Genomic DNA, 25,751 nt, shown 5'->3' with positions numbered 1-25,751 from the left:
GAAACAAAAACAAGCATGCAAACAAACAAACAAAAGTAACACATTGGGAGAAAAATCAATTGAGCATGTTGGAAAATATAAATTTTATTTTGTTTTCAAAAGGAAGGAAAGGAATGTAGGAAGATGGGTAGTTCAGTGGAAAGGCAGGTGCTGAGTACTCATTCATAAATACCTGTTTCAGTTCCAAAACCAAAAACTGAAATAATAATTTCATTTTTAAAAACCACCAACAGAAAAAGACTCTCCTTCCTGACCTTCATTCCAACCTCTGCAGTCTCCTCCCCAGCCCTGTGGCAGCCTATCTGCAGATGCCTCTCCTCACATACTACCTCCATTCCTGAGGGAGTTCGCCGAACTTTAATTCAAATCAGCTACCCCTCCATGGACCCTCTCAGCTCTTTCTTCTAACCCACCCCCATTCTTCTGAGTCAGCCACCAATGTCTAGAAAGAAACACATTCTAACTGGGACTCCTAGTGGTCATGCTGGACCTGAACTCACATAGGTGATTTTCAGTCTCCTTTCTGTGCTCTATTAAGATCTCTCCAGTCTGACTTTCAGCCCTGTAGTTGCCAGCCTGCAGGTACCTCTCCTCCCACCCTACCTCCTCCACTCACTGGGAACTAAGCTGAACCTTTAGTGCAGACTCAGCTTTCATCCTTCCTGTGAACCCTCGCAGCCCTCACATTTAGCCTATCCTCATTCCTCTGTGTCAGCGCCAGATACCTAGAAACAATATCTACGTGGGATCCCCAAGGGGTCACACCTGGAAGGGACTCAGGAAGGTATTTACACAATCCTCCTTGTCTTCCATGAAAATCCGTCGTTTCTTATCCTCAGCCGAGTTACTACCTGCTGGCAGGTGCCTTTTCACCTACCTAAAATCCATGTTAGATACTCCAATTCTTTGTACAGACTCAGAATCCCCCTAGCCTTCCCTTTCTAGTAACTCTGAATTCCTGCTGCCTTCTTGGAGGGGACCCTCCTCTCACATCTCCAAATCCCTAGGAGCCTTCCTTCTTGTTGTGGACAAGATCCCTTAGCTCTTTCCTGAATCCCCTTCACAGTCTTTTCTCCTAGTCCATCTCTGTTCCTCACTACTACCCCAGACCTTAAGAAGCACTGTGTACCTGGCTACCCATAGACACCATGCACTCCTAAGATCCAGAGAAAATAAGAGAAATCAAGGAGCAGAACGCCCACCAACAAAGACAAGACCAGATAGCAACACCTAGAATCACTTCAATTCTCCCAACTCCAGATGCCTAGTCACCAGTATTAAGAGGCAGGAGAACCCAGTAAGATCGGAGTAAAGCTAGAGGTATGGAATTCTCCCAAGATCAAATTCTTGGAGAAGGAAAGACAATCTCTATATGACGATCACATCCTGGCTTTAAGTCATGCAGCAGCTTTGAATGCTTGGGACAAAATTGAAGAAGAAAAGAAGACTGAATTATTTGCTAAAGTCATACATGGCCCAAAAGAAACCTTTGCAGATTTCTTACAAAAACTGACATCAGAAGTAAACAGAATGATACCAAATTCAAAAGGTAGACAAACAATAATAGAATCTCTGGCGTTTGAGAATGCCAGTTCTCTATGCAAAAGGGTAATTAGGCCACCATTAAAGTAAACACTTATGGAGGAAAGAATTTGAAAAAGAATTAATATTTGAATCTCATGCCCATGATTCATGGATAGGAGATTTCCAGAGGTTGGAGGAAAATTCAAAATATCAATTATTATAATTGTAGCAAACAAGGTCACTTTGAAAGGGATTATAAACAGGGTATTTCTAGAAACAATGTTGTTTCAAAGAATAATCCATTCTTTGGGATTATGAGGAAAGTGTGGCAAAGGCAGGCACTGGACTGATGAATGTATGTCTGTGAGGGGTATTCAATGTAATCCTTTGCCATAGGAAAACTCCTGGAGCGGCCTCTCGCAGACCCCAATGCCAAATCCAGTTCAGTTGTATCCTACCATCGTAGAGAAAACTCCCTCCCAGAGCAATTAAATAACTTAATGCCTATTGTAAGAAACCATACTGCTATGGATAACAGAAAAGTTACAGAGGAGAGAACAAAAAATTCAGGAGAAACCATGAAGTGAGTATTTTGGCAAACCTCTATAAATGAACAAAGACCAAAATTAAAGATACAAATAAATATCAGGCGGTGGTAGCATACGCCTTTACTCACAGCACTCAGGAAGCAGAGGCAGGCAGATCTTTATGAGATCCAGATTGGGGGCCATCCCGGTATACAGAGCAAGTTCTAGGACAGCCATGGCTACACAAAGAAACTCATCTCAACTGTTTTTTGGGGGAAAAAAAACAAACAAACAAAAAACAAATAAATGATGTCATTGAAGGTCTAGTAGACAATGTAACAATAATTTCATCAGAATCTTGGCGTACAAAATGACCTCTTCAGGACGTAAATGTTCAGTTTTTAGGGATTGGAACTTTATCTCAGGTAAAGCAGAGCAGAAGACGGGTCGGATGAATAAAGCCAGAAGGACAGAGATGAATATTAAAACTGTATGTGGCTAATATATCAATGAATTTGTGGGACGTGATTTGTTACAGCAATGGAATACTCAGATTAGCATTCCCTAATCTAAGAAACAAACAAATTAACATATGTTTCTGGGGAAAAATATTACAAGATATTATAAAGAACAGTCACTGACCATTCAGGTTGTACAAGAAGAGAGCACAACAGCTGCTGACATTTCAAAGGCACCAAGAGTCCTACCTTTAAAATGGTTGACTGACAAACCTGTATGGGTTAAACAATGGTCTTTAACAATAGAGAAACTGCAGGCTTTAGAACAGTTGGTACAAGAGCAAGTTCAACATACTGAAGAATCAACCAGTCCTTAGAATTCTCCTATACTTGCTGCTAAAAAGAAATCTGGAAAATGGAGAATGGTAACAGATCTAAGAGCTGTTAATAAGGTGATTCAGCCAGTGGGATCTCTCCAGTCTGGCGTTCCTTCGCCTTATCTATAGATATAAAGGATGGCCTCTTATACTTACTGTTTTAAAAAGTTGTTTCTTCTCTAAACCTTTATAAGAAAACGAGAAAACTCTGCCTTCACGGTGCCTACTCAAAATAATTCTCAGCCTGCTAAGAGAAATCAATGGAAAGTTCTCACAGGGAATGTTAAATAGCCCCACCTTATACCCATATTTTGTAAGTCTGCCACTGGAAATGATACGCAAGCAATTTCCTCAATCTATAGTTTATCATTACAAGGATGGCATTTTACTGTCTGATGTATCAATGTAGATTCTGCAGAGTGTTTGAAGAAGTAAAGAAAATTTTGCCTTGTTGGATATTACAAATTGCTTCTGAAAAAAAATAAAAAGAGGAGATTCTATACATTATTTAGATTATAAAATTGTAGCTTTGGAGCCTGTCCTGGAACTAGCTCACAGAGATCCACCTGCCTGAGCCTCCTGAGTGCTGGGATTAAAGGCGTGCACAACCACAGCTCTGGCTAGGAGAGATCTCTCGGAGACTCTTAATGACTTCCAAAGATTGTTTGGAGGCATTTCCCATCTACAGTGCAACATGGGGATAGGTCCTGATGACCTGATTAATTTAAATAAAACCTTAGATGGTGACAAGGTCTTAAAGTGTCCCAGGAAATTATCAGGTGAACCTGAGCAAGAACTGGCTTTGATTGCAAAGAAATTATAGAAGGCACCTGTGGATCATGTGGATTTGAATCATAACTGCATTTTGGTCAAAGTACCCTTCAAACATTCCCCTACAGAAATTTTAGTGGAGAGAGAAGATACTATCTTTATCTACAGAAACTAAGTTTAAAAAAATAAAAATCTTATGCGGAAAAGGTCTCTGAGTTAATTCTAAAAGGAAAATTGAGACTTTGTCAATTATCAGGAATAGACCCAGCAGAAATTATAGTACTTTCTAATAATGAGGAAATTGATAAACTATGGGAAGAAAATAAACTCTGGCAAAGAGCATGTACTAATTTTTTGGGGGGAGAGATTAACAACTATCCCAAAAGCAAGAGAATCCAATTTTCCAGCTTATAAAGAGGACTAATTGTTTCCTCCTCCTCCTCCTCCTCTTCCTCAAAAAAAAAAAAAAAAAAAAAAAGAAAAAAAAAAGAGGACTAACAGCAATAACTGGAGCCCGACATTCTATGCTGATACAAATAAGTCACGGAAGGCAGGATAAAAAAATCAGAAAATTTAAGTAAAGTGGATCAAAGCCTTCATGATTTTGTCTAAAAGTCAAAACTATATTCTATCCCCATGGTGCTAAGGGATCTAAGGACCTCTCAGCACAGTTACTGATTCACAATACGCAGAAAGTTGTTTCACATATTGAAACTGATGGATTCATAACAGATGACACAGGAATGACTTTATTAATTATTCAGTTATCAGATAGAATCAGGAATAGGAATCATATACATCACACATCTGATCCACATGTAACACAAAGTAATGCAGAAATCGACCAACTATTGATTGGAAATGTGCTGAAGGTCTCAGAAGTTCATTAAAAAAAAAAATTATGTGAATAGCAAAGGTTTAAAAAAGACTTTTCCATCAGGTGGCAACAAACCAAGGAAATTATAAAGAAATGTCCTACTTGTTCTTTATACAACCAAATACCACCATCTGCAGGAAATAACCCAAAGGGTACTCAAAGGAATGAAAGCTGGCAGTTGGATGTGTTCCATTTTGTAGAATTTGGAAAACTAAAGTATGTATACCACACTATTAATACCTATTCAGGTTTTAAATGGGCAACTGCTTTGAGTTTGGAAAAGGCTGATTCCGGTAATCACACATTTACCAGAAGTTATGGCCATTACAGGTATATCTGTACAAATAAAGACAGTCAATACTCTGGCATATATCTCTAAAAAATGAAAGTTTGTTGCTTATTATAATATAAAGCATATTACAGGTACACCACACAATCCTACAGGGCAGGCAGTTATAAAAAGATCAAATAAAAATCTAAAGGCTATGTTAAATAAACAGAAAGGGATGATAAATACCTCCAGAAATAGATTGCATAATGCTTTATTAATTTTGAATTTTCTAAATGCTAATGATAAAGAAACAAAAGCTGCAGAAAGACATTGGATAGTAGAAGAAAAAACTATAGAAATAAATCAGCCGATATATTTTAAAGGTGTACTAATCTCAAAATTGAAACCAGGACATGTGTTACTTTGGGGAAGGGGCTCTGCTTTTGTTTCCTCAGGAGAAGAAAAGCTATGGACACCATCAAAATTGATAAAATTTTATTTGAACAAGAGACATCTCTTGATTACAGGAGATGATAGTTCATTAAGCACCAATTAAAAAATACGCACAGGCATGCAAGAATAAACACACGTGTACATACCAAGAGTAAGAGCAGCGGTTGGAATTTCTCTGAGTTTCATTTGACAGCCCCAGTTTCTTGAATTTTTCTGGAAATCAGAATGGGACTTGTGCAGAAATTCAATTAGGTTATCAAACAGGTTTTTATTTAATTCCTCCTGTAATTGCTGCAATGAAAACAAAATTTCATGAATTATTAATAGTAGTAATCTGGATTTCTTTCCCTCACCTATTTAGGGTCCTATTGCTGTGAAGAGACACCATGACCATGGCAACTCTTATAACTGAAATCATTTAGTTGGGGCTGGCTTACATTTTCAGAGGTTTAATCTACTATCATCATGGTGTTAAATGGTGGTGTGAAGGCAACAGAAATTGGGCATGGCTTGGGAATACATGAGTTCTCAATTCCTGCTTCCACAGTGACACTCCTGCCCAGATCACCGAAGCCGCAGGATGTCAGCTGCCCCACTGAAAAAGGTACTGAGCCACATGGCTAAAATAGATCAGAAAAATGGGTTAATCAAGATGTGAGAGTTAGTTAGTAAGAAGCCTGATCTAACAGGCCGATCAGCTTTATAACTTACGGAGTCCCTTGTGTGATTTTTCTCTGGGACTAAACAGCTGGGGGGCCGGGCAGGACAGAAACCCCAACAAGCTGGCCCATTCATGTTACACACTTCCTCCAACAAGGCCATACCTACTCCAATAGAGCCACACACCTCACAATAGTGCCACTCCTTTTGGGGGCCATTTTCCTTCAAACCATCACATCTGGTGCAAGAAAATTTCAATTTTTTTCTTCTCTTTGAATGTTCAGTAATTTTAGTTCAGTGGCAATAAATTAACAGGGTAAAAGAGCCCCACAAATATGTCAACACACAATGTATTGAAAGGCAATAAAAGAAGGAAAAAACTCCACACAAATATCTTCAGACACAGAGTACTGAGAGAAAACAGAAGGGGGAAACACACAAATATATAAACACACAATGAGGAGTACACAGTGAATTGGGAGGGAAGAACAGAAGGGCAAGATGGCTGAACCTTAAACTGAATTCTGTTTGTTCTGTTTTCTGAAATAGGATTTCTTTGTGTAATAGCTCTGGCTGCGCTGGAACTTGCTTTTTAAACCAGGTTGGCCTGGAACTCAAACATCTGCCTGCTTCTGCCTCCCAAGTAAACACATGTACCATCACTGCCCACTGCATTCTGATACACACAACATTTTCAATAGTTCTGCTAGGGCTGAGGGGTGCAGGATGAAGTCTGGGAGAAACTGGAATCATCTACTGTAGGCTGAAGAGGTAATTTATTTGAATCAAAGCACTACTTGGTGAAACAGAGGGTGACAGGAAGCAAAAGTAAGGTGGAAGGACAAGTTGTAGAAATAAAGAAAGAAAGCACGAAATAGTGGATAACACTACACAGCTGAGTGTGAAAGACTCCAATACGAGAGGAGCAGAGGCTGCACAAACAGGAAAAAGTCCCAATTGGGAAACAAACACCATGGTTTTAAAGGCTTTGAACTTTATGCTGTAAGGAGGACACCCAAACAGTTATAAGGAGTGAAAGGCTAATTTGGCACCACTGTGAAGGTCAGAGGGTAAAGAAGGCAGAACTGGTAAGGGGGCTATATAAAACACACCCCAAAGTCTGGGATACAGCTGCATTTGCCTGAAACAGGGGAATGAGCTAGTGGCAGATTAGAAGAATATGATGTCAGAACACACGCTATAGGGATATTAAGAGATGAAGACAGACAGGAGCTTGTGAGATAGTTTAGCAGTTAAAAGAGCATAGTGCTCAGGCTGAGGACTGCAGCTCAGTTCCCAGTGGAAGACTTGATGTTAACTCTAACTCTTACTCCAATGAATCCAGTGCCCTTCTCCTGGCCTCTGAGGCACCTGCACTAATGTGCACCCACCCATACACAAGATAACAACAAGTAAAATAAATCTTAGGAAAAGAAAACTAGAAGATAGTCTAACCTGGAGACCATAAACCCAAGTATCTTCAAGGACTACATGGAAAACATCAATGAGCAAAGTGAAGTATAAAGTAATAAAGATAGATGGGAAACAGTAAGAAACTAGGAAGTAGGTCGGCTGGAAAGATGGCTCAGTGGGTAAGAATGCAGACTGTACAAGTTTAAGGTCCTCAGAATTCCCAGCACCCACTCAAAAGCTCTGTGGAACTCTCATTCAAAACCAAAACACTAGTTACACCTAACCAGTGCTAATGTTAATGCTTAACATTAGTTGGGCAGAATAAGCCGTTGGCATTGGAAGCTACGGACTTGCTGTACTGGAGGTACTCACAGGCAGAGCATGTCGTGTTCTAGGTTAGCCTCAAGGGGAAACCAAAACAAACAGAACACAGCGAAAACTGAATGTCAGACCAAGTTAGATCGCTTCCTTTCAGACCTGTGGAACGTCTTAACTGAATTTAAGAGTGAGAGTCATCACAGTAAAGTTCTGTCTTAGCAACTATCATGTCCCAGTAACTCAGGCTATGCTTAATATTTAAAACATGACAAATTATTTTCTTTGAGATATAAAAGTTGTATTTGGTTGTAACTTCTCGTTTTCTATGCATAATCTAATAAATCTTAGAAATATGGGAAGTAACAAATACAAGATTTACAGTATTTTATTACAGAAATGTAAAAAGGAAATTATTCACCTCTGTTTCAGATTTCATCCGTTGCCATAGCAAGTGATACGTTTCAAATCGAAGTTTACTGTCCTCAGACTCAAATTTCTCATTATTAAAATAATCTTCTTAAAAAAAAACAACAGAAATTCAGTTTGCTTCTTAACACAATAAAATTAAGAAACTGTGTACAGAAACACAACATAGAAAGGGGTATCAAAGCATTTTATACAAATAAAAAAAATCAAGTATTTTTTCTATACATTTGGAGAAAAATGGTGTATTTTATCTTTCATATTTAATTTTATGTCTCATTTTTATAATATTAAAAAGGATCTTTAAAATTGCAAAGTTCTATTCCTTACAAATCTCTAAGCTTCTACTTAAGGATTTTCAGTTCAAGGTATATACGTACAACATTAATGTTTGCATCCACATTCTTATCTTCTTTACCTTATGATTACTTTCAACTCTTCTCTACTCAACAATTTTTCAGATTGTTTTTATTCCATTGACAAAGTTTAGTCCAATCTTTGGTTTAATATGTACTTTTTTCTTTTTTGTTAAAAGGTATGTGCATTGCTAAGAAAGACAGAAGAGGGTGTTGAATCCCTTTGACTGGAGCTAACAACAGATGGTTGTTAGATGCCATGTGGGTGTTGAGAGGATTTAACCAACACAAATGTTTAGAACAGTCCAGCACATAAAAAATGCTTTATAATATTACCAAATTTGTTATAATTACATTGCTGGTGACTTCACATGTATAATATATGCCTCAAATATACATGAATAAATAAATGAAGGAATAAATCCTTAATTTTTTAAAAATTATTTCTGGTAAGTTGAATTACCTCCAACATTAAGAAGGTTTGCTTATAACCACACTTTAAGATTTAGGGGAACAAAAATCAACAAAATGGATATGTTAAGATACTTTACCGATTGGCACAGAGATCTTTCTTTTCTTCAAGTCTGGTTTAAATACAAAACAGCCCTATTTTAAAAAAAAAAAAAGAAGAAAGGAAGAAATAAAGCATAAAGTCAAATTAGGCAAAGCAGACAAATCTAATTACCCGAACACTTTGTAAATAAACAAGTTCTTTAAAAGGGGAGTTTCTTTCAGGGTCTAATAACAGTTTTCTTAGAAATACAGAAGGAAAGACGTCTTCAACAACTGTGCATGTCTTTCTCCTCGGTCCCATCAGCTGCTCTCACACGCTTCAGGACCCGCTCTAACAAGTAGACAAACTTTTTTAGTTCAAGTTTCATAAAACTTAGGTGGGAAATAACATTAAATTATACATTAAAATAAAGATTAAGTGCCAGGCAGTGATGGCACACACCTTTAATCCCAGCATTCCGGAGGCACAGACAGGCACCTCTCTGTATTCAAGGACAGCCTGTAAGATTTTGGCTCGTTTCACCCAGCATCGTTTTTCAATGAATAAACTCCTTTCCATTTATCCACTGGCTCCAAACTCATCGTTCATCTCTGTAATCCTGCACTAGGAAATTGAGGCCAGAGAACTGCTGTGACTGAGGCTAGCCTGGTTTATAAAGTGAACTCCAGGCCCAAACAATAAATCATTTTTCAAAAAAGAGAAAAAATGGGGCATGGTTTACACACTTGTAATCTTAGTGCTTGTGGAGACAGAAGAACCAAGAGTTCACTCTTCCCTTACATGAGTTTGTGGCCAGTCTAGCTATGCAACCAAATGAAATCAAACCCTCATCTCTTGTGGGGAACCCTCCTGGATTCTCTCACAAGAAATGCTTCTCCCGAGATCTCAGGATTCAAACATATTTGCTTTGTCTCCCTGATAAATTTTGAGCATATTTCCAGTATAGATAGGTTTTATTTATAACCACTTCCTCAATGTTTATGGCAGTACTAATAAACACATTAGACCATTGGTATACAGAATGAATAAATACTGGCTGTCTAATTCTCGTGGTAATTTTCTAGCCACATTAAGCTTCTTATTATTATATTTGACTATTGCTACTTGGCGTAAGTTTCTAGTTGTGGTGTATTCTACCAAAATGAAAGCTGTATTTTCATGGATAGCTTCCTAAGATTTCTGTTTATATGGAAAATGAGCTAAAAGAACTAAAATGACAAAAAGGTCATCTCAGACTAGTGTCAGACACCTGTGCAAAATATAAAGTGGCCATGTGGATTACATGTTCCAAATTAAGTTGTACCTTGTATTCTTACATTTGCAACTAGCAAAGCTATGTGAATTACTTCTACATATTCTCGAGAAGTACCTTGTACCATCACAAGCTATTACTACACCTTTCCATACAGACCTGCACATCAGTAAGGGTAGTGCTGACACAGCAGAACATGGAGTTCTAGGATGGGTGTTAATCTCATGAACATTAGCACAAGGACAGGAATACAAGCAATGAGTACTAATATAAACATGTCAACAGTAATATGGTTAACCATGTTAGACTAGAAGGCCATCAGCCAAAAGATATGGTAGTTGTGGCGCACACCTTTAATTCCAGCTCTCTGGAGGCAGAGGCAGGAGGATCTCTGTGAGTGGGAGGTCTACAGAGTGAGTTCCAGGACAGCCAGAACTGTTATATGAGAAACCCTGTCTTGAAAAACAATAAAACAAGACAGACCAAAAAATATTTATATAAGAAAAATAACAACACCTGATATGTTTAAGGAGAAAAATAAATTAAAACTTTGGCATTTCCATGAGTTACTGAAATGGTCCTGAAAAGTTCATATTTATATAAGGTCTACTTCATAATCATTCATCAACATAGCTACTTCTTTAATTTAATAATTTTTTAAGATTTATTTATTTTAGGTATATGAAGATTTATCTGCATGTATGCGCCTGTACACCTGCTCGCCAGAAGAGGGCATCAGATCCCATTAGAGATGGTGGTCAGTCACCATGTGTCTGCTGGAAATGGAAAGGGCCTTTGGAAGAGCTGCCAAAGCTCTTGACCTCTTAGCCATCTCTCCAGCCTGCCAACAGATCTATTTGTGGTGGAAGGCGAAAGAAAAAGAAAAAAGAAAAAAAGAGCAAGAAAGCAAGCAAGCAAGCAAGAAAGGAAGGCTTTTCTAGAAAAAAAAAAATTCTCATTTTCTGTAAATTTTAGAATAAGCTAAGGCTGGGGATTCAGCTCAGTAATGGAGCACTTGCTCAGCATGCACAAACTACAGTTATATCCAGAACTAGGAAAGAAAAAGAAACAAAGTTTTATGCAACAACATAAATTGTTAGGATTGATTAGGAGATAGGGTACCTAAAATACCTAGAATGCTGTAGCCAAGAACAAATAAAAATAGAAATAACCATAATAAAAACACTAGTGCAGTTAAAAAAAAAATCTGTTTTTCTAGCAACATCCAGTCAGCTCTTTAAAAACCTTATATTAGGGACAGGGTATGGTGGTGCACATCTTTAATCCCAGCATGTAGCATGAGGGCCGGCTTGTTGGGGTTTCTGTCCCTCCCAGTACCCCAACAGCCGGCAAGCAACAAAGAAAATCACACACAGGACTCCATAAGATTATAAACTGATTGGCCCATTAGGTTAGGCTACTTATTAGCTCTTATAACTTATCTTAACCCATTATTCTAATCTATGTTTGCCTTACATGGCTCCGTACCTTTCTCAGCTGGGCAAGTTACATGCTGCCTCTTCGGTGGTCTGCGCAGGAGTGGCTGAGGAACCTCCCTGCTTCCCAGAATTCTCCTGTTCTCATTGCTCCACCCCTACTTCCTGTCTGGCTTTCCTGCCTATACTGCCTGCCTGGCCAATCAGCGCTTTATTAAAATATGATTGACAGATACAGACAATTCTCCCACACCAGCACTTGGGGGATATAGACAGTGTTAGGAATACTTGTAAAGTCTCTCCATTTTGGTTGAACTGTGACAATTTCTGTAACTATAATTTGGTTTCTTGAACTAAAGAAACTTGTTTCTTAGTCAAGTGGTGGTGGCGCAGGCCTTTAATCCCAGCACTTGGGTGGCGGTGGCAGGTGGATCTCTGTAAATTCTAGGCCATCCTGGTCTACAGAGTGAATTCTAGGACAGCCAGAACTACACAGAAAAACCCTGTCTCAAAACAAAACACAAAACAAAAAGGTAATTTATTTCTATATTCTTTTCTTCCCTGTTTCACACCCTCGGAAATGCCCAACTAGGGAAGGTGTTTATCTCCTAAAATTCATGAACTGAGCATACACTGGTTACCTTGAGCAACCATGAACTGTGGGTCAACACAGAAAACATTTCAATCTCCTTCAGAACCCTCATCCTGTGAAAACTTTGACGGGACTTCCTCTGCCACGTGGGCCAGAACTCTCCTTGCAGCCTCTGTCATGCTGTCTGCCTGTTTGTGGGGTTAACATCACATTTAATAAATCTCTCATAAGAAGGGCAATCCCGCATAGTACCACCCCTGAACTCCGAACACAAACCCTTTCAGAACTTTGTACTTTCAGCGTTATCAGACAGTCGCACTCAGGAGCATCCCTCTGTACTTAAAACATGTACTTTACACGGCATAGTTGAACTTGCTTTCACATAAATGTGCTATTGAAATGTGATAGGGGCTAATGGCAAACTTAATTTTAAATTATCTTAATCCAAATAAGTAACAGGCTGCTGGGGGCCCCCTCTTATAAACTATATTTTGATTTGCACTCCTGCCGTCTAGGCAGTCCATGACACCACAACACGAACACTCTTTTGAATTACATTTTGGGGAGGGGGGTGTTCGAGACAGGGTTTCTCAGTGTAGCTTTGGAGCCTGTCCTGTAATTCACTCGGTAGCCCTCGAACTCAGAAAAGGATTAAAGGCGTGAGCCACCACCGCCAGACTCCTGAATTACAATTTTTGTTCTCGTTTTTTGTTTGTTTTTTCCCTAATGTCCCTTTCTCCACTTTCGGGTACCCTTATTTTTCTATGTGCGATTTTATTTCGACATTCTAAGGCAAAGGGCATGCCATTCTGCTCTCCCACCCTAGGGCTTTACATTCCCGCCAAGATTCTTATTTTTCAATCTTAGCCAAACTGTCACTTTCTCTAAAGCTTCGCTGGTCTCCTGGCAATCTTGGTTCGTCCCTCTTCTCTCAGAACCTTTCCCTTTATTAATACGAAGATATGCTCCTTATTAATATTTCTGATTACAGAAAGGTATTCTGTTTACGTCTTTATTTCGGTAGTTAAACGCTCAGGAAGTGCTTCTGAGGAAAAAAAGCAGGAAGCAAGGTGGGAAAGCGACATATTCTTGGGGAAGCCGGTCGGCTAGCCTAGGCGCCACGGCCTAGTTGGCCGAAGCAAAGGTGGCCTCGAACCCGGACCTGGGCAAAGCCGCCTGTGTTCCGATCTTTCCGGAGCCGGAGCCAACGCCCGTCAAACCTCCGCCTCGCCGTGCTTGCCAGAGAGGCACCGCGGAGGCACCGGCAAGCGCCACCACCACGTACCTTGGACACCGAGGAAGTGGCCATAATCCACGGCTCCGTGTGCCTGCGCACTGAATACTTCCGCGCGCCCCTGCGGAAGCAGTGGTGACTTCCGGCGCGGAGGCGGGGCGTGCGGAGGCGGGCTTCGGGTCGGCATGGCGTGCGCCTTTCGTAGGTCGATCGCCTGTCAGGTACTGTCGCGAGTGGCGAGCCCGCGGGCGCCAGGGCCGCGGGGTGCAGCCTAGGCCCGCTCTGCTTTCTCCCCGAGCAGCGGAGGGGGACGACCCGCGAAAGCACTGGGCGCTTCCCCGGTTTGGCAATCCCGCTCGTCGTGCTTTAACCCGGGAGGAGTGTCTGTGGGTCGCGATTAGACCCTGTAGAAATTACTAGTCCTCCCTCGTTTGTAGTCATTATTTACTTTCATCGAGTAACCCTGTATTTTATTTTGTTTCTAAATAAAGTATTTTAGAGCGTTGAATAAAGTAGATGAATTATAAACCATGCCAAGGGCCAGGCATATAGACACACAACTTTAATCCCAGCACTCCAGAGGCAGAGACAGGAGGGTCTCTGTGAGTTCGAGGCCAGCCTGGGCTGCAAGAGCTAGTTCCAGGACAGCTAGGGCTGTTACACAGAGTAACCCTGCCTCGAAGAACAAAACAAACAAACAAGAAATTCATGCTAAGGGGCTGTGATGGCTCCTTGGGTAAAAGTGCCAGAGTTCGAATTCCCAGAGCCTGTGTAGAAAAACCTGCGTGGCTAAGGACTTGTACCCCTCATTTGTTCACTGAAGCCCAACCTGCCTGAGGGCTGCACAAACTTAGGCTCAGTGTGACTGACTTGTTTTAGACGATTCTGGGGATGTTGCATGTGCTTGTTAGGCATTAAGCTCCCGTTTTATATGAATGACTTTAATGTCCAATCTGTGTGTCTGTCTGTATTTGTTTGTGTGTTCCTTCAGGTGGAGAGGGCAGAGGACGGGTGTGTTTGTCGTAGTCACCATCCACCTCGTTTCCTGAGACAGGGTTTTGTTTTGTTTTGTTTTAAGCTGAACCTGGAGTTTACCCATTCTGCTAGGCTAGGCTGGCTAACCAGGGAGCTCCAGGTGTAATGCTGATTCTGGCGTGAGCTGAATTCATTGTCTGGAACGGGCAAAGAATTGACTGTCTGGGGAAGACAAGACCAAAATACAAGAAAAACGGGAGACAGAGAGAATGAAGCAATGCTTTTGACTGAGGCAGGCTTCTGCCTCCGAAAGGGGAGGGAAGAAAAGTCTAGGGTTGGGGAGTCTGGGTCTATTCATGGGACTGCTGGGGGTGGGGTAGGTTTTAGCAGGATTTCTCCAATGACTGTGCCTGTCCCTCTGGCCCACCAGGGAGATTATCACAGGCTGTTACTACTTGCTCAATTAGGGAAGTGGTCATACTTTGAAGGCCCCTTTCTCCGTCTTTGACTTGCCTTTCCAGCTGTTGTCCATGGCTTTCTGCTGTCCTCTATCCCAGGACGGCATTGCTAATCAGTGTGCCTTGCAGGTGTTGCTGTTCTAAGTGCTTGGCAGGAACTGTAAGCCCTGAGTTTGACTCTGCTTTCTTCTCGTCTTTATGTGACCAGTTTTTAGTTTTACCATGGCAGGAAGTTAACACCTATCCTAACTACTGTTGTTGCTGATCTACAGCTCTCAACTGTACAGGGATAAGAGATGGTTAATCCTGGAGCCAAGTTTTAGTAACCGTGGCCTAGGAACATGGATTTATGGTACACCAATTTCCATAGTTCCAGTATGGAAGCAGTTTAATGGAGTTTTTATAATAACAAAAAAGAATGTTATAAATCAAAGCGTTTAAGAAATATATTGGTGGAACCATTGGTGAGGTAAGTTACAAGCTGGGGTTAACGCTTCTGTAGACCTTGGATGCTGTGGGACAGCACTCTGAGCCCTTCACTGGGTGGGAGCTAGGGTTTTGTTAAGTTAATGCACCCTAGAAGGTTTTTGTCCGTTTGTCAGGACGTTAGGTCTAGGTAGTTGTCTCCAGACAACTCCAGACAACTCCAGACAACTCCAGAGTGGCCAAGTGGAATTGCGATTAGGCTTCGGATGTGTAACATTCCAAACTCTGTACAGCCAGTGAAGATTTCATCACTTAGCTACTGCAGACACAGCTTCTTTTTGGGAATTCTCCTTAACATTGCCAAGGTGTAGCTGCAGTTTTTCTTGGTTACCTGTACCAGAACTACTTGTCTGTGGGGCAGTCCGGAGTGGTCTCCTTCCTAAAATAAGTACAATCCTTATTTACAATTTAGTTCCTATGCATGGGCAGCAATGTCTTACATATGTTCCTCAAGAAAACCAGCGGGCTTGCTGATACTAGCCCATAGCCCTATCCTCCTTTTTTATGCAAAAAAAAATGCCATGTATTTTTGTCATATTTCCCCTCCCCTTGTCCTCCTTATTTGATCTGCTTGGTTATTTCATACCCAGCTTTAGGCCCTTTTCTTCCTCATCCCTAATACCTCACCCCTCTGCATCACCAGCCCTGGAAGTTACAGATCTGTGTTACCAGGCTTAGCTCTTACAAGGCTTAAGTTAGGGTTCCAAGCTCAGCTCCTTGGGCGTTCAGGACAAGTGCTTTGCTAGTCGAGCCTCGTCCCAGCCCTGTTGGTACAATCTTCTGTAAACTCTTCTCCTTCCTCGCTCTTCTCGGTGCAACATCCAGTTCCCAGAAGTCATCTCTCAAACAGATTGCTTGCACCAAAGTAAGGAGGCTTGTCTCCACAGCTGCATTTTGACCGGTTGTGGTTTTCTGTCATGGTCTCTGCTTGGCAAAGTTCTTCCCCTCTTGTACGCCACATGCCCTAGGAATAACCAAGTCCTATGTGCCTGTCACAGTATTATTCTGAACATGGAAATGCCTATACCACCAAACAGCATAACCATGAAAGAAGTTTCTTACGAACAAAGATGCACCTGTTTCTACTTACTATTTGTGTGCTAAGGAGCAATCCTGGGCTTCATGCATATCAAACAGGGCAAGTAGCTGGTGCTTCACCGCTGAGTTAGCCCATGGCCTTTGCTTTGATTTTTGTTTTGTTTTTTTTTTTTGTTTGTTTTGTTTTGTTTCTTTACGCCTGATATTCTGGTGGGTAAATCTTTTGTGGGGTTCAGATATGGGGATCAGATTTTTCCCAAATATTTACTTGTTTCTATTAAGTGCTATAGTTTTTTTTTCTCTTTCGTTCATTGTTATAGTATCAACACCTAGAATACTGTCTGGTACACATTAGTTACTCAATAAATATTTTAATGGAAAATGGTTTTGGATTCTCAGTGATTCCTATCTTTTTTGTATATTTCTTTAGATTTTTTTTAAACTGGCAAACAAATTTATTGAAAGACAAGTAGTCCTGCTTGCTACTTAATAGTCAAACCCTTATGTTTTCCTCAACTCCTGACACTCAGAAATCTTAACCTCACTCTGATAGTTTTGTGTTTCCGAGGCTATCAGATAAATTGAATCATACTATATACCTTCAATGTAGGTGTCACATCATGTATTTGAGGTTCATTTATGTTCACTGTGTTAATGACATTTCTTTCACCGCTAGCAGTTGTCCATTCACTCTGGAATAGATACAGCAGGAATTTTATCCTCTTTTGTTCTTCTTCACTTTTAGCTTTCCAGAGTATTGGCTCTTCCACCAGAAAGCTTGATCAAGTCAATATCTGCAGTTCCAGTTTCAAAAAAAGAGTTAAGTATACTTATGATGATTTGAAATTGTTGAATTTGTTGGCAGTCCAATTTTACTTAACCCTTCAATTTGCAGAATAAACCTTAAAGTTATGATTGATTATATTAAATTGTTATAATTGACATTATAAAATTATAGTTCTATCTAGGTATCTGTGGTGAATGTGATATTCCCTTGTTAATTATCTTCATGTTTGGTTTTGCTAACAATTATGTCAGTCTTTAGGAAGGAGATTCTAATTTGTTTAACAATAAGCGAACGACAATATGGTTATAATCTCAGAGCTTTTGAAGGACTGTTGAAACCTGTATAATCATCTGATACTTGAATACTATTGTACCATACTTATCTCCCACTTCGGTTTTTGTTTGAGGTTTTATTTGAGGACTCCCAAGCAATAGAGAACTGTTGCTTAGGGCTATGTAAAATCTATATTGTTTTCTTAGGTACAGGGAAATGTCTTGTTTCCTTATTAGTGTGGTCATCCTAACTATTAACTTACCATTTTGCTAAAATCTTCAGTGCTTGGATAAAATGTAGTCTACCCATGAGTGAATAGCCTTGGGAAGCAGGGACAAACATGTTCAAAGAAAAGAAATTGCATCTGCACTAACATGAACAAGATTATTTTTCATATTATCTCAAACAATACACTAATAAAAACTACTTATATAGCATTTACTTCGTTACAAGGATTAGAGGAATATAGAGATAATTTACAGTATACAAAGGGTGTGTGGAGGATACATGGAAATACATACTGTATGCAAGAGTCCTTGAGCTCTGCAGATCGTGGATCACCAGAGGAGGGCTGGTTAGTTCAAGCGTCAGTTAGTTCAAGACGCTTGCCACACAGTACATTCTTAGCTCTAAGGTTTTAAAGATGGAATAGGAAATTCTCAGTGTCAGTTTATCCTTTGTTGCCTAAATTTTATTAGAACTTTCACGTGAGAGGGGTGAATATTCCTCTTCATGAGAAGGAAGAGAAGGAAATAGGAAGAGAAGGCAAAGACTAAAGAGTGCCTATACACTTAATATTTTTAGCTTTGAATAAAATGAAAGTAGGGCTGGATAGAGCAAAGCGTGCCTTTATTTCCAGCAAATTAGTCAGAGGCAGTTGGATCTCTGTGAGTTCAAGGCCTGACCTACCTAGTGAATTCCAGGACAATCAGAGCTGTTACACAGAGGAAACCCTGTCTTGAACAGAAAAAAAAAAAAAAAGAGGGAGAAGGAAGAAGAGGAGGAAGAAGAGGAAAGAAGTCTGTTTTCTAATCATCCCCATTATTGTTGTTGGCACAAGGCCAACATTATCTGATCTATAGTTTTCTCCTGCACTGGATAATGCTGATAGCTACTGGTTTTCAAAGCACACCTATTATATCTCTTAAATGCCCCCCTTCTGTTTCAGAGCAAAAATGAAGCAGGCAATCTAGTTAGAAATTTCAGGACACTTTCCCCTTGATGTTGAATTGATCTTCACAAGATAGTTATTGATTGGTGATTAAGCCAATTAGAAGTTTAAGTCCTTTTTATTGATGGCCAGGCCAAGACTAGCTCATGACTCTAGAAAGTCTCTTGGTGCCCAAGCTCAAGGCAGTATTTAAGAATAACAAAACCATAATTACATCCGTGCTCTAGTGGGGTGTGTGTGTGTGTGCGTGTGTGTGTGTGTGTGTGTGCGTGCGTGTGTGTGCGTGTGTGTGTGCGCGTGTGTGCGTGCGTGTGTGCACGTGTACGCGTGTGCGTGCGTGCGTGTGTGCGCGTGCGTGCGCGTGTGCGCATGTGTGTGCGTTTGCGCGCGTGTGTGTGTGTGTGTGTGTGTGTGTGTGGCATAAGTGAGAGTTTTAACTAACATCTGCTTTCTTTGCAAGACCCAGGGACATCTTCCAGACACCACACAGTATGTCTGGACCACGGCCAAGGTCATGGGCAGTCCCAGAAGCAGTGCCAAGATGGCTGTGGGTGACCAGGGAGGCACAAATATCATTTGGTCAGGATGTCATTGCCCCAGTCATTACAGTGTCGTTGCTTCCATCTATATTTTAATTTATAATGTCCCACTATTGATGGGCATTTTGATTATTTTCCATTTCAGTATATTTTTACAGTTCATAAGAATCTTCTCTAACAGACAAAGTCCCCTGAGGTCGTATGATTACAAGTTCCCATAAAGGAGAACTGAATGATGTTGTTGATGTCCTTCACTTTCGTGAACCTCTTCTTTCTCTTTTGTACTTTTTACTGGAGTAACCCTGCACAAAATTTCAGAGTTTCTGTTTTCAGTGTTCTTAGCAGTAAGTTAATTTTAAGCATTATAATAGGCTAGAAGAGTGGTTTAGCTTTTTGTCCTCCCCTTTTATAACAAGCATTAGATAATAATAAAAGAATTTTTACAATCTTAAGGTAAAACTTAGATACAAATTGCCGTTCTTTGCAGTTTTCATTAACAGAGTTTCTAGTTAGACTAGTGTTTGTATTTTAGGTCTTTGTTTCTCCCTGGCACTCCCTGATGGTGTTTCCCGAAGCTCTGCACTTCCTCAATGCTGCCAATTCCCATAGCAGAAACACTGCATAACCAAAGAGTCATGTACATTCAATTATTTTAAAGTTAACTCAGCTCACATCAATCGCTGGTCATGAGTGGCTGGGGGTATGTCAAAGCTGACCCTCAGTTTGCAGAGGGCCACTTCAGCCTTGCAGACAGCTATCACTGTAAAGTAAAGTACCCCACTGTTAATAGTTAATCCTTAAGCTGCTGAGAAAGTTGCTGACAGCCTGATCTCATTCTCCCACTTCTTCATTTCTACATCCTTATTTCTGGAATCTACATTTCTATATTCTTATTCTTGGACTCTGCAAAACTTAAATTACAGCCATTAAAAAAACATTTTTGCTCTTATTATTTGGACAGTTATAAAAAAGCACTTAGTAGCAGAAGCAGCTTTATAGCAGATGTCAAGCAACTACGTCTTTTCTGAAGCTGCGTCCTAGTTGCATTTAACTTGCCAGATATCTGTCTGTTTCAGGTAATACACAAGAATTTTATAAAATAACCAAGAATTTTAAAAGTTATAAGTAAAAACCAAGTTTTGTATTTCTTGGCTTTCAATTTTGAAGGTTTTCATAATCCAATGATTACTCTTTGCTAGACAAGTTACGTTTTTCTAACAACTCTTTCCCATGTCAACATTTATCCTTAGAGAAGTGGCAGATTTCCAGCTTTCTGTGGATTCCTTGCTAGAAGACAGCAATCCCCAGTCACAGCTAGATGCTCAAGATCAAGCCAGGAGACTGGCAGAGAAGGTATTTTACCTCTGTTTGTAATGAACTTAGCCTTAGAGGAGGGCACAGCTCAACAGGCTGCGGCCTCGGCTGTTTCTCTGTTTAGGGCAGCTTGAAAGACGGTTCCGTTCACTTTAGCTGTGAGGTTTCTGGGATCTTTCACAGTAGCTGTTAAGTATCATCCCTTTTGTTGTAGATTCTTTCTGTTGTGATAAACATGACCAGAGATGACTCGGGGAGGAAAGGGCTCATTTGCCTGGGTAACAGTCCATCAGTGAGGAACTCAGGACAGAACCTTATGCAGATGCCGGGAAGGAATGCGGCTTGCTGTTTTGCTTTCTCTGGCTCTTGAGTAGCTTACCACTTTATACAACTGAGGCCCGTTTACCCAGGATGGCACCACCTACAATGGTCTAGACCCTCGCACATCAGTCATCAATCAAGAAAACTTCTCATGTATACCCTGGGGCAATCTGGACAATCTGATTGAGCCTATTCTTCAGTGAGGTTCCTTTCTCCCAGGTGATTAGGTTTATATCAGGATGACAATGAAAACTGATTAGCACACTCCTGAGCTAACATTGTTTAGCTGGTGTTTTGTTTTGTTTTGTTCTTTATTAGCCACAGGGCTGAAGTGTTAATTTATAATTTATAGATTGAAACGGTTTAAACTTTTAGAAAAGATTTATTTATTATGTATCCAGTGTTCTCCCTGCATGTAACCTGCCGGCCAGAAGAGGGCACCAGATGTCGTTATAGATGATTGTGAGTCACCATGCTGGGAATTGAACTCAGGACCTCTGGAAGATCAGCCAGTGCTCTTAGCCACTCAGCTATCTCTCCAGTCCTGAAACTGTAAAAACTTTTAAAGGCAGATTTATTTATTCCCCTGCAACTGGAGTGACAAACAATTGTGAATACTAGGACTAGAACCCAGGTCCTCTCAAGAGCATCCACTGAGCACTCCTAACATCTGACAATCTCCCCAGCCCCCTGGATAAGTGTTTGAAGCTAGAAAAACAAACTTGTTATATTAGAGCAGTAGGTTGCAATTCTTTGAAATGAACTTCTGAGAAGAGCATTAAAAATATGAGAAGAAATAATGGAGTGAATGGGATGATCGCAGAGAAGTTGTAGTTAGATGATTTCATAAACTCTGTATTTCTAAGTCCTTTATCGTGGGTCTTGTAAAACAGAGTAATTGGAAAGGTTGTAGTGAATGACCAAATCTAAACTGTTAGTTTCAGATCTTCACAAAAAGCATGTTGGGAAAGCTTTTGTTTGTTCCTAAGTTTTTGGTAGGGACGTATGTTGCTCAAAGATGATGTCAAGGAACTCTAAAATAACCTGAAACAGTGAAAATCACTATTGGAAAAAATGTATAACTAAAAATGACTGCGGAAGAAGCTTTATTTGGTAACAGAGTAATAGTTATTTGGTAACAAGGGCACCTCTGTTTTGTTTTAATACAGATAATACCTGATATTAAGTTCTGATACCAGGAGTAGAATTAATCTAACTATCTTTTAAATTTCAGAAATAAAGACTGATTGCTCTTCAGTGACAGCAGGCATCTTTAGTTCCATGAGCCTGTCCGAGGGTTTGAATGGACACATGCAGGAAAAGTAGACTCTGTAAGAGTCTTCACTCTGTGTTTGTGCAAGTGCGTTAGCCGGAGGTCCCGACATGATGTCCTGTTTGTGGCTGTCTTGAAAGATGAATAAGATAGTGTTCACTGTATGATAGATGGAGAAATTTGAGGTAAAGGAAAGAGAAAAGGGAAGGGGGAGACTGAATAGCATTCTAGTGAGGGAAAAGAAAATGTGTTTGTGTAAATAGGATTTTGGAACAGAAGACCTTGGCTAAGACCCTGGCCCGGCTGTGATGCCTGAGAACTGATTTGCCTGCTGTCTTGTAAGCCAGGCTCACGGTGTCAGAACTACCTCTCTCATTAGGTCTGCTCTGCAGTATAATCTGCTTTACATGGTTTGTTACTTTTCAGCTTACATGTGATTCAGTGGTGACTGCCATCAGTGCTGGTCCAGGAACGCTGAATTTCAAAATCAACAGAGAACTACTAACGAAGGTGAGAGTGGACGGTAGTCTGGTCTTTGTGCTGTCACGCCGTTTAGCCACACTGCTCTCCCAGCTCCGAGACGCCACCTCAGAACCTGAGCACAGGATTCCTCCATCTGCAGTGCAGTAGACGTGAATCTTTCTTCCTCCCTCTTTTTTTTTGGGGGGGTGTGATATTTCCAGTGTTTAAATCCAGGACTTTTCATGTGCTTAAGCAAGCACTTTGCCACTTAGTTTCAGTTACTTCCCTAGCCCTTGGCAGTCGCTTCCTGATCTTTTCCCTATGGGCTGTCGTCGTACTGTTCATCTCTTCCCTGCAGAAAGCACCTTGCTGTGTTACATTCCATCTTTTTCTTCTTTGTTTGGTTTTTCAAGACAGGGTTTCTCTGAGTAACAATTCTAGCTGTCCTGGAACTCACTCTGTAGACCAGATTGGCCTCGAATGCACAGAGGTCCTCCTGCCTCTGCCTCCTGGGTGCTCAGGTTAAAGGTGCACATCACATTCCATTTATTTGACTGGTGCCGCTTGTGCTTCAGACTCTTAATTCACTTTGGGGTTTAGCGTCTGTCTCTCCCACTGTCCTGTTTCCATGTTTTGCCATAATGCCTGGCATACCATACATTCTAGATAAATACCTGTTCGTTGATAAATGTGCTCTGTAGTGAAAGTATGTTGGTTATTCTATAATCCGTTGGAAACATAAGGCTTAAGCTGGAGAAACCATGGGATAGCTTTTTCTTTTAATAAACCAGTAAGTAGTAAAGTTAAAAGGTTTTTAATACAGTAAGAATAAAAAAAATCAGATGCTGAAATTGGGATGGCCCAGAGGTGTTGGAGAAACCTTGCAAAGTAATCGACTCTCAAGCTAGTACGTCAGAGAACAGGTGACCCTGTTGTTATAAGATGAGTTATTATCTGAAACCTTTAAGTCAAGCTCATCTTGATGAGACTTTTACAGTTATAATGCATGCTTTGGCCTATCTTTTAAATAGAATTATAGCCCACTACTGGGTGTTGAGGCTTAGTAAATGTGTCAGTCTTGAATTGAATATCATTACAAGGTCAGAAGTTCTTTGGGTATAGATCTGCCTGTGCCTTTAGTCTCAGGCATTTGCTGAGTTCTGGGACTCTTCTCAACATTTAGTGCCTTTGTTAGGTCATGGGGATTTTCTTTTTTCAGCTATCTTTCATTTTGAAAAAAAATCACCTAACCCAAACTTACCCCACAGACACTCCCGTTTATTTTGAGCTTGTTAAAATAGTGCCTACAACCTGTTGGTGTCCTCACCTCCCAGCCCCCATTCCCCTTCCCTTCAGGATCTCAACATACAGCCAAGGCCAGCCTCAGGCTCAGAATTCGCTTGCTATCACACTAAGTTACTTATTTGCCATTTTAAAGCAATGCTTTTGTAGTTATTTCTCAGTTATTTGGAAGTAGAAATGAATCTTGCAAAATATGCCGTCTATACTTTAAACCTCTAATAGCTGTGTTTTCCTCCTTTTCTTTTTCCTTATCCTGGAGAAAGAAGTAGAATTTTACCTTTAAAGCTACTTTAGCTGAATGAGATAAGGTTTATACTTCCAGGGAAAAATATGTTTGTAAAATAATTTAAAATTTCAGTGGCCACAAATTTTATACTTAATTTCAATTAAGAAACTGTAGAATTTTACCTAGTTTAGAGATGTCTAGCAGGATTGGTTACTACAAGTATTTCCATGGCTAGGTGAGGTGGAATACCCATAATCGCGTAAAGAACACTTATTTTTGTACCACATTTACACTTGTTGGTAGCTTGAGACAATTTGTAGGAGAATCTGTAGCCCTTAGTGATACTTAATTCAGTTAAGAGGGAGAAAAGATGGTTTAAGTCAAGATCTATTTGCATGTTCTAAAAAAGTAAAATATAGACAAAACCTTATTTTCTTGGCTATATCTGAAAAGTCCATGATGAATAAAATCACGTTTTTATTTGCAAATGCATCTTTACATGCTTTACCAAGAGGAGGAGGAGTTGTTTTGTGATGTCACTAAGTAAGTTTTTTGCCTGTAGGTAGTGAATGCTTTTCAAGCCACGTTTAGTTTTTAGGAACTCATAGAATAATGAACGATTTTAATACCAAAGAATTGGCAAAGCACATAGGTAGTGATGAAGTCCTTAGTCTGCTGACAGGCTAAGGAAACAGTCCACCAGCAGAGCTAAGAGGAACGACATCACCCACAGAGAAGAGTTATGACAGACAGACAAAAAGTGCCAGCCAATCAGAGTATCCATTGATTTCCTCAAGCTCCCAACCTGGAATGCAAAAGATTTATGCACCAATATTTACACGAGTTTAGCTTACATTTCAACGTGCATGTTAGTAAATAGATTAGATTTTAGTATTCATCTGTTGGAATATGATGAGTCAATAGTACCTCCTTTACATTTTGTAGTTAAAAACTACATCTGTAATTGATAGCTGCTAACAGAGGGAAAGTGAATTTTCTTTAAAGATGTGACCCCTGGTGGATTGAACATGCTCCACTGGATGGACACATTCCAGAGAGTATACAGACAGCATTAATTAGACTCAGTGGGTTAAAAAACAAAACAGTGAGTCAGGATCTCACTGTGAACCTTAGGCTAGCCGATAACCCAGGATCTTCCTTCCTTTTCCTTCCTTCTTAATTGCTGGGGTTACAAACATGCACCATCTGCCTTAGCTCATTTCTTAACTATATTAACTAATTCTTGATAATAAAATTCTTATCATACACTACATTTTTAAAGCCCCAGATGAAGTTGGCAATGCAAATTCAACTTATAACAGTAGTTTCAAATTAAAAATTTGAGAGGCTGGAGACAGTGCTGAAAAGTACTTGCAATTCTTGCAGAGGACCCAGGTTCAGCACCAACATTGTGAGTCATAACCGTTTGTGGTGCTGGTTCCCAGCTTCCTGCCTCGTCTTCTTGCCTCTGTAGTCACTAGGCACCATGTGGTCCTTGTATATACGTGCAACCATTCATACAAATAAAACTATTTATAATACACATAAATAAGAGAATCTTTAAAAAAAATTAAGTGCATTGTAACTGCACAAAAATAACTTACGAATTTTGTGAGACAGACTGTAGTTCTGTCACTAAATAAAAATTAACCTAGAGTACATTGTGGAAG

General features: G+C 40.1%; 2 protein-coding genes across 5 annotated transcripts in view; one reads left to right on the top strand and one right to left on the bottom strand.

Moving 5' to 3' along the window:
* Nucleotides 1–13,611, bottom strand: part of Orc3 (origin recognition complex subunit 3) — a 70,943-nt gene extending 57,332 nt beyond the window's left edge. For 3 of the 4 annotated variants that reach the window (XM_085677257.2, XM_048420537.3, XM_048420538.3), the window contains exons 1-4: nt 13,508–13,611; nt 8,980–9,034; nt 8,068–8,165; nt 5,405–5,549 (exon numbers count right to left, since the gene is read on the bottom strand). In XM_085677257.2, coding sequence (XP_085533383.2) covers nt 5,405–5,549; nt 8,068–8,165; nt 8,980–9,034; nt 13,508–13,531 — 322 coding nt within the window. In that variant the 5' untranslated portion in view covers nt 13,532–13,611. The remainder of the gene's footprint in view (nt 1–5,404; nt 5,550–8,067; nt 8,166–8,979; nt 9,035–13,507) is intronic. The other variant, XM_085677255.2, reaches the window with a different exon arrangement.
* The window catches only part of Rars2 (arginyl-tRNA synthetase 2, mitochondrial), a 41,832-nt gene continuing 29,630 nt past the window's right edge, over nt 13,550–25,751 (top strand). The window contains exons 1-4 of the mRNA XM_087897199.1: nt 13,550–13,677; nt 17,159–17,232; nt 20,434–20,536; nt 22,518–22,601. Coding sequence (XP_087753325.1) covers nt 13,642–13,677; nt 17,159–17,232; nt 20,434–20,536; nt 22,518–22,601 — 297 coding nt within the window. The 5' untranslated portion in view covers nt 13,550–13,641. The remainder of the gene's footprint in view (nt 13,678–17,158; nt 17,233–20,433; nt 20,537–22,517; nt 22,602–25,751) is intronic.

Source organism: Myodes glareolus, chromosome 16, assembly GCF_982192425.1.
Source record: "Myodes glareolus chromosome 16, mMyoGla1.1, whole genome shotgun sequence".
Lineage (NCBI taxonomy): Eukaryota > Metazoa > Chordata > Mammalia > Rodentia > Cricetidae > Myodes > Myodes glareolus.
Note: the sequence above shows the minus strand (reverse complement) of the source record. Positions and strands in the feature narration are given on the sequence as shown.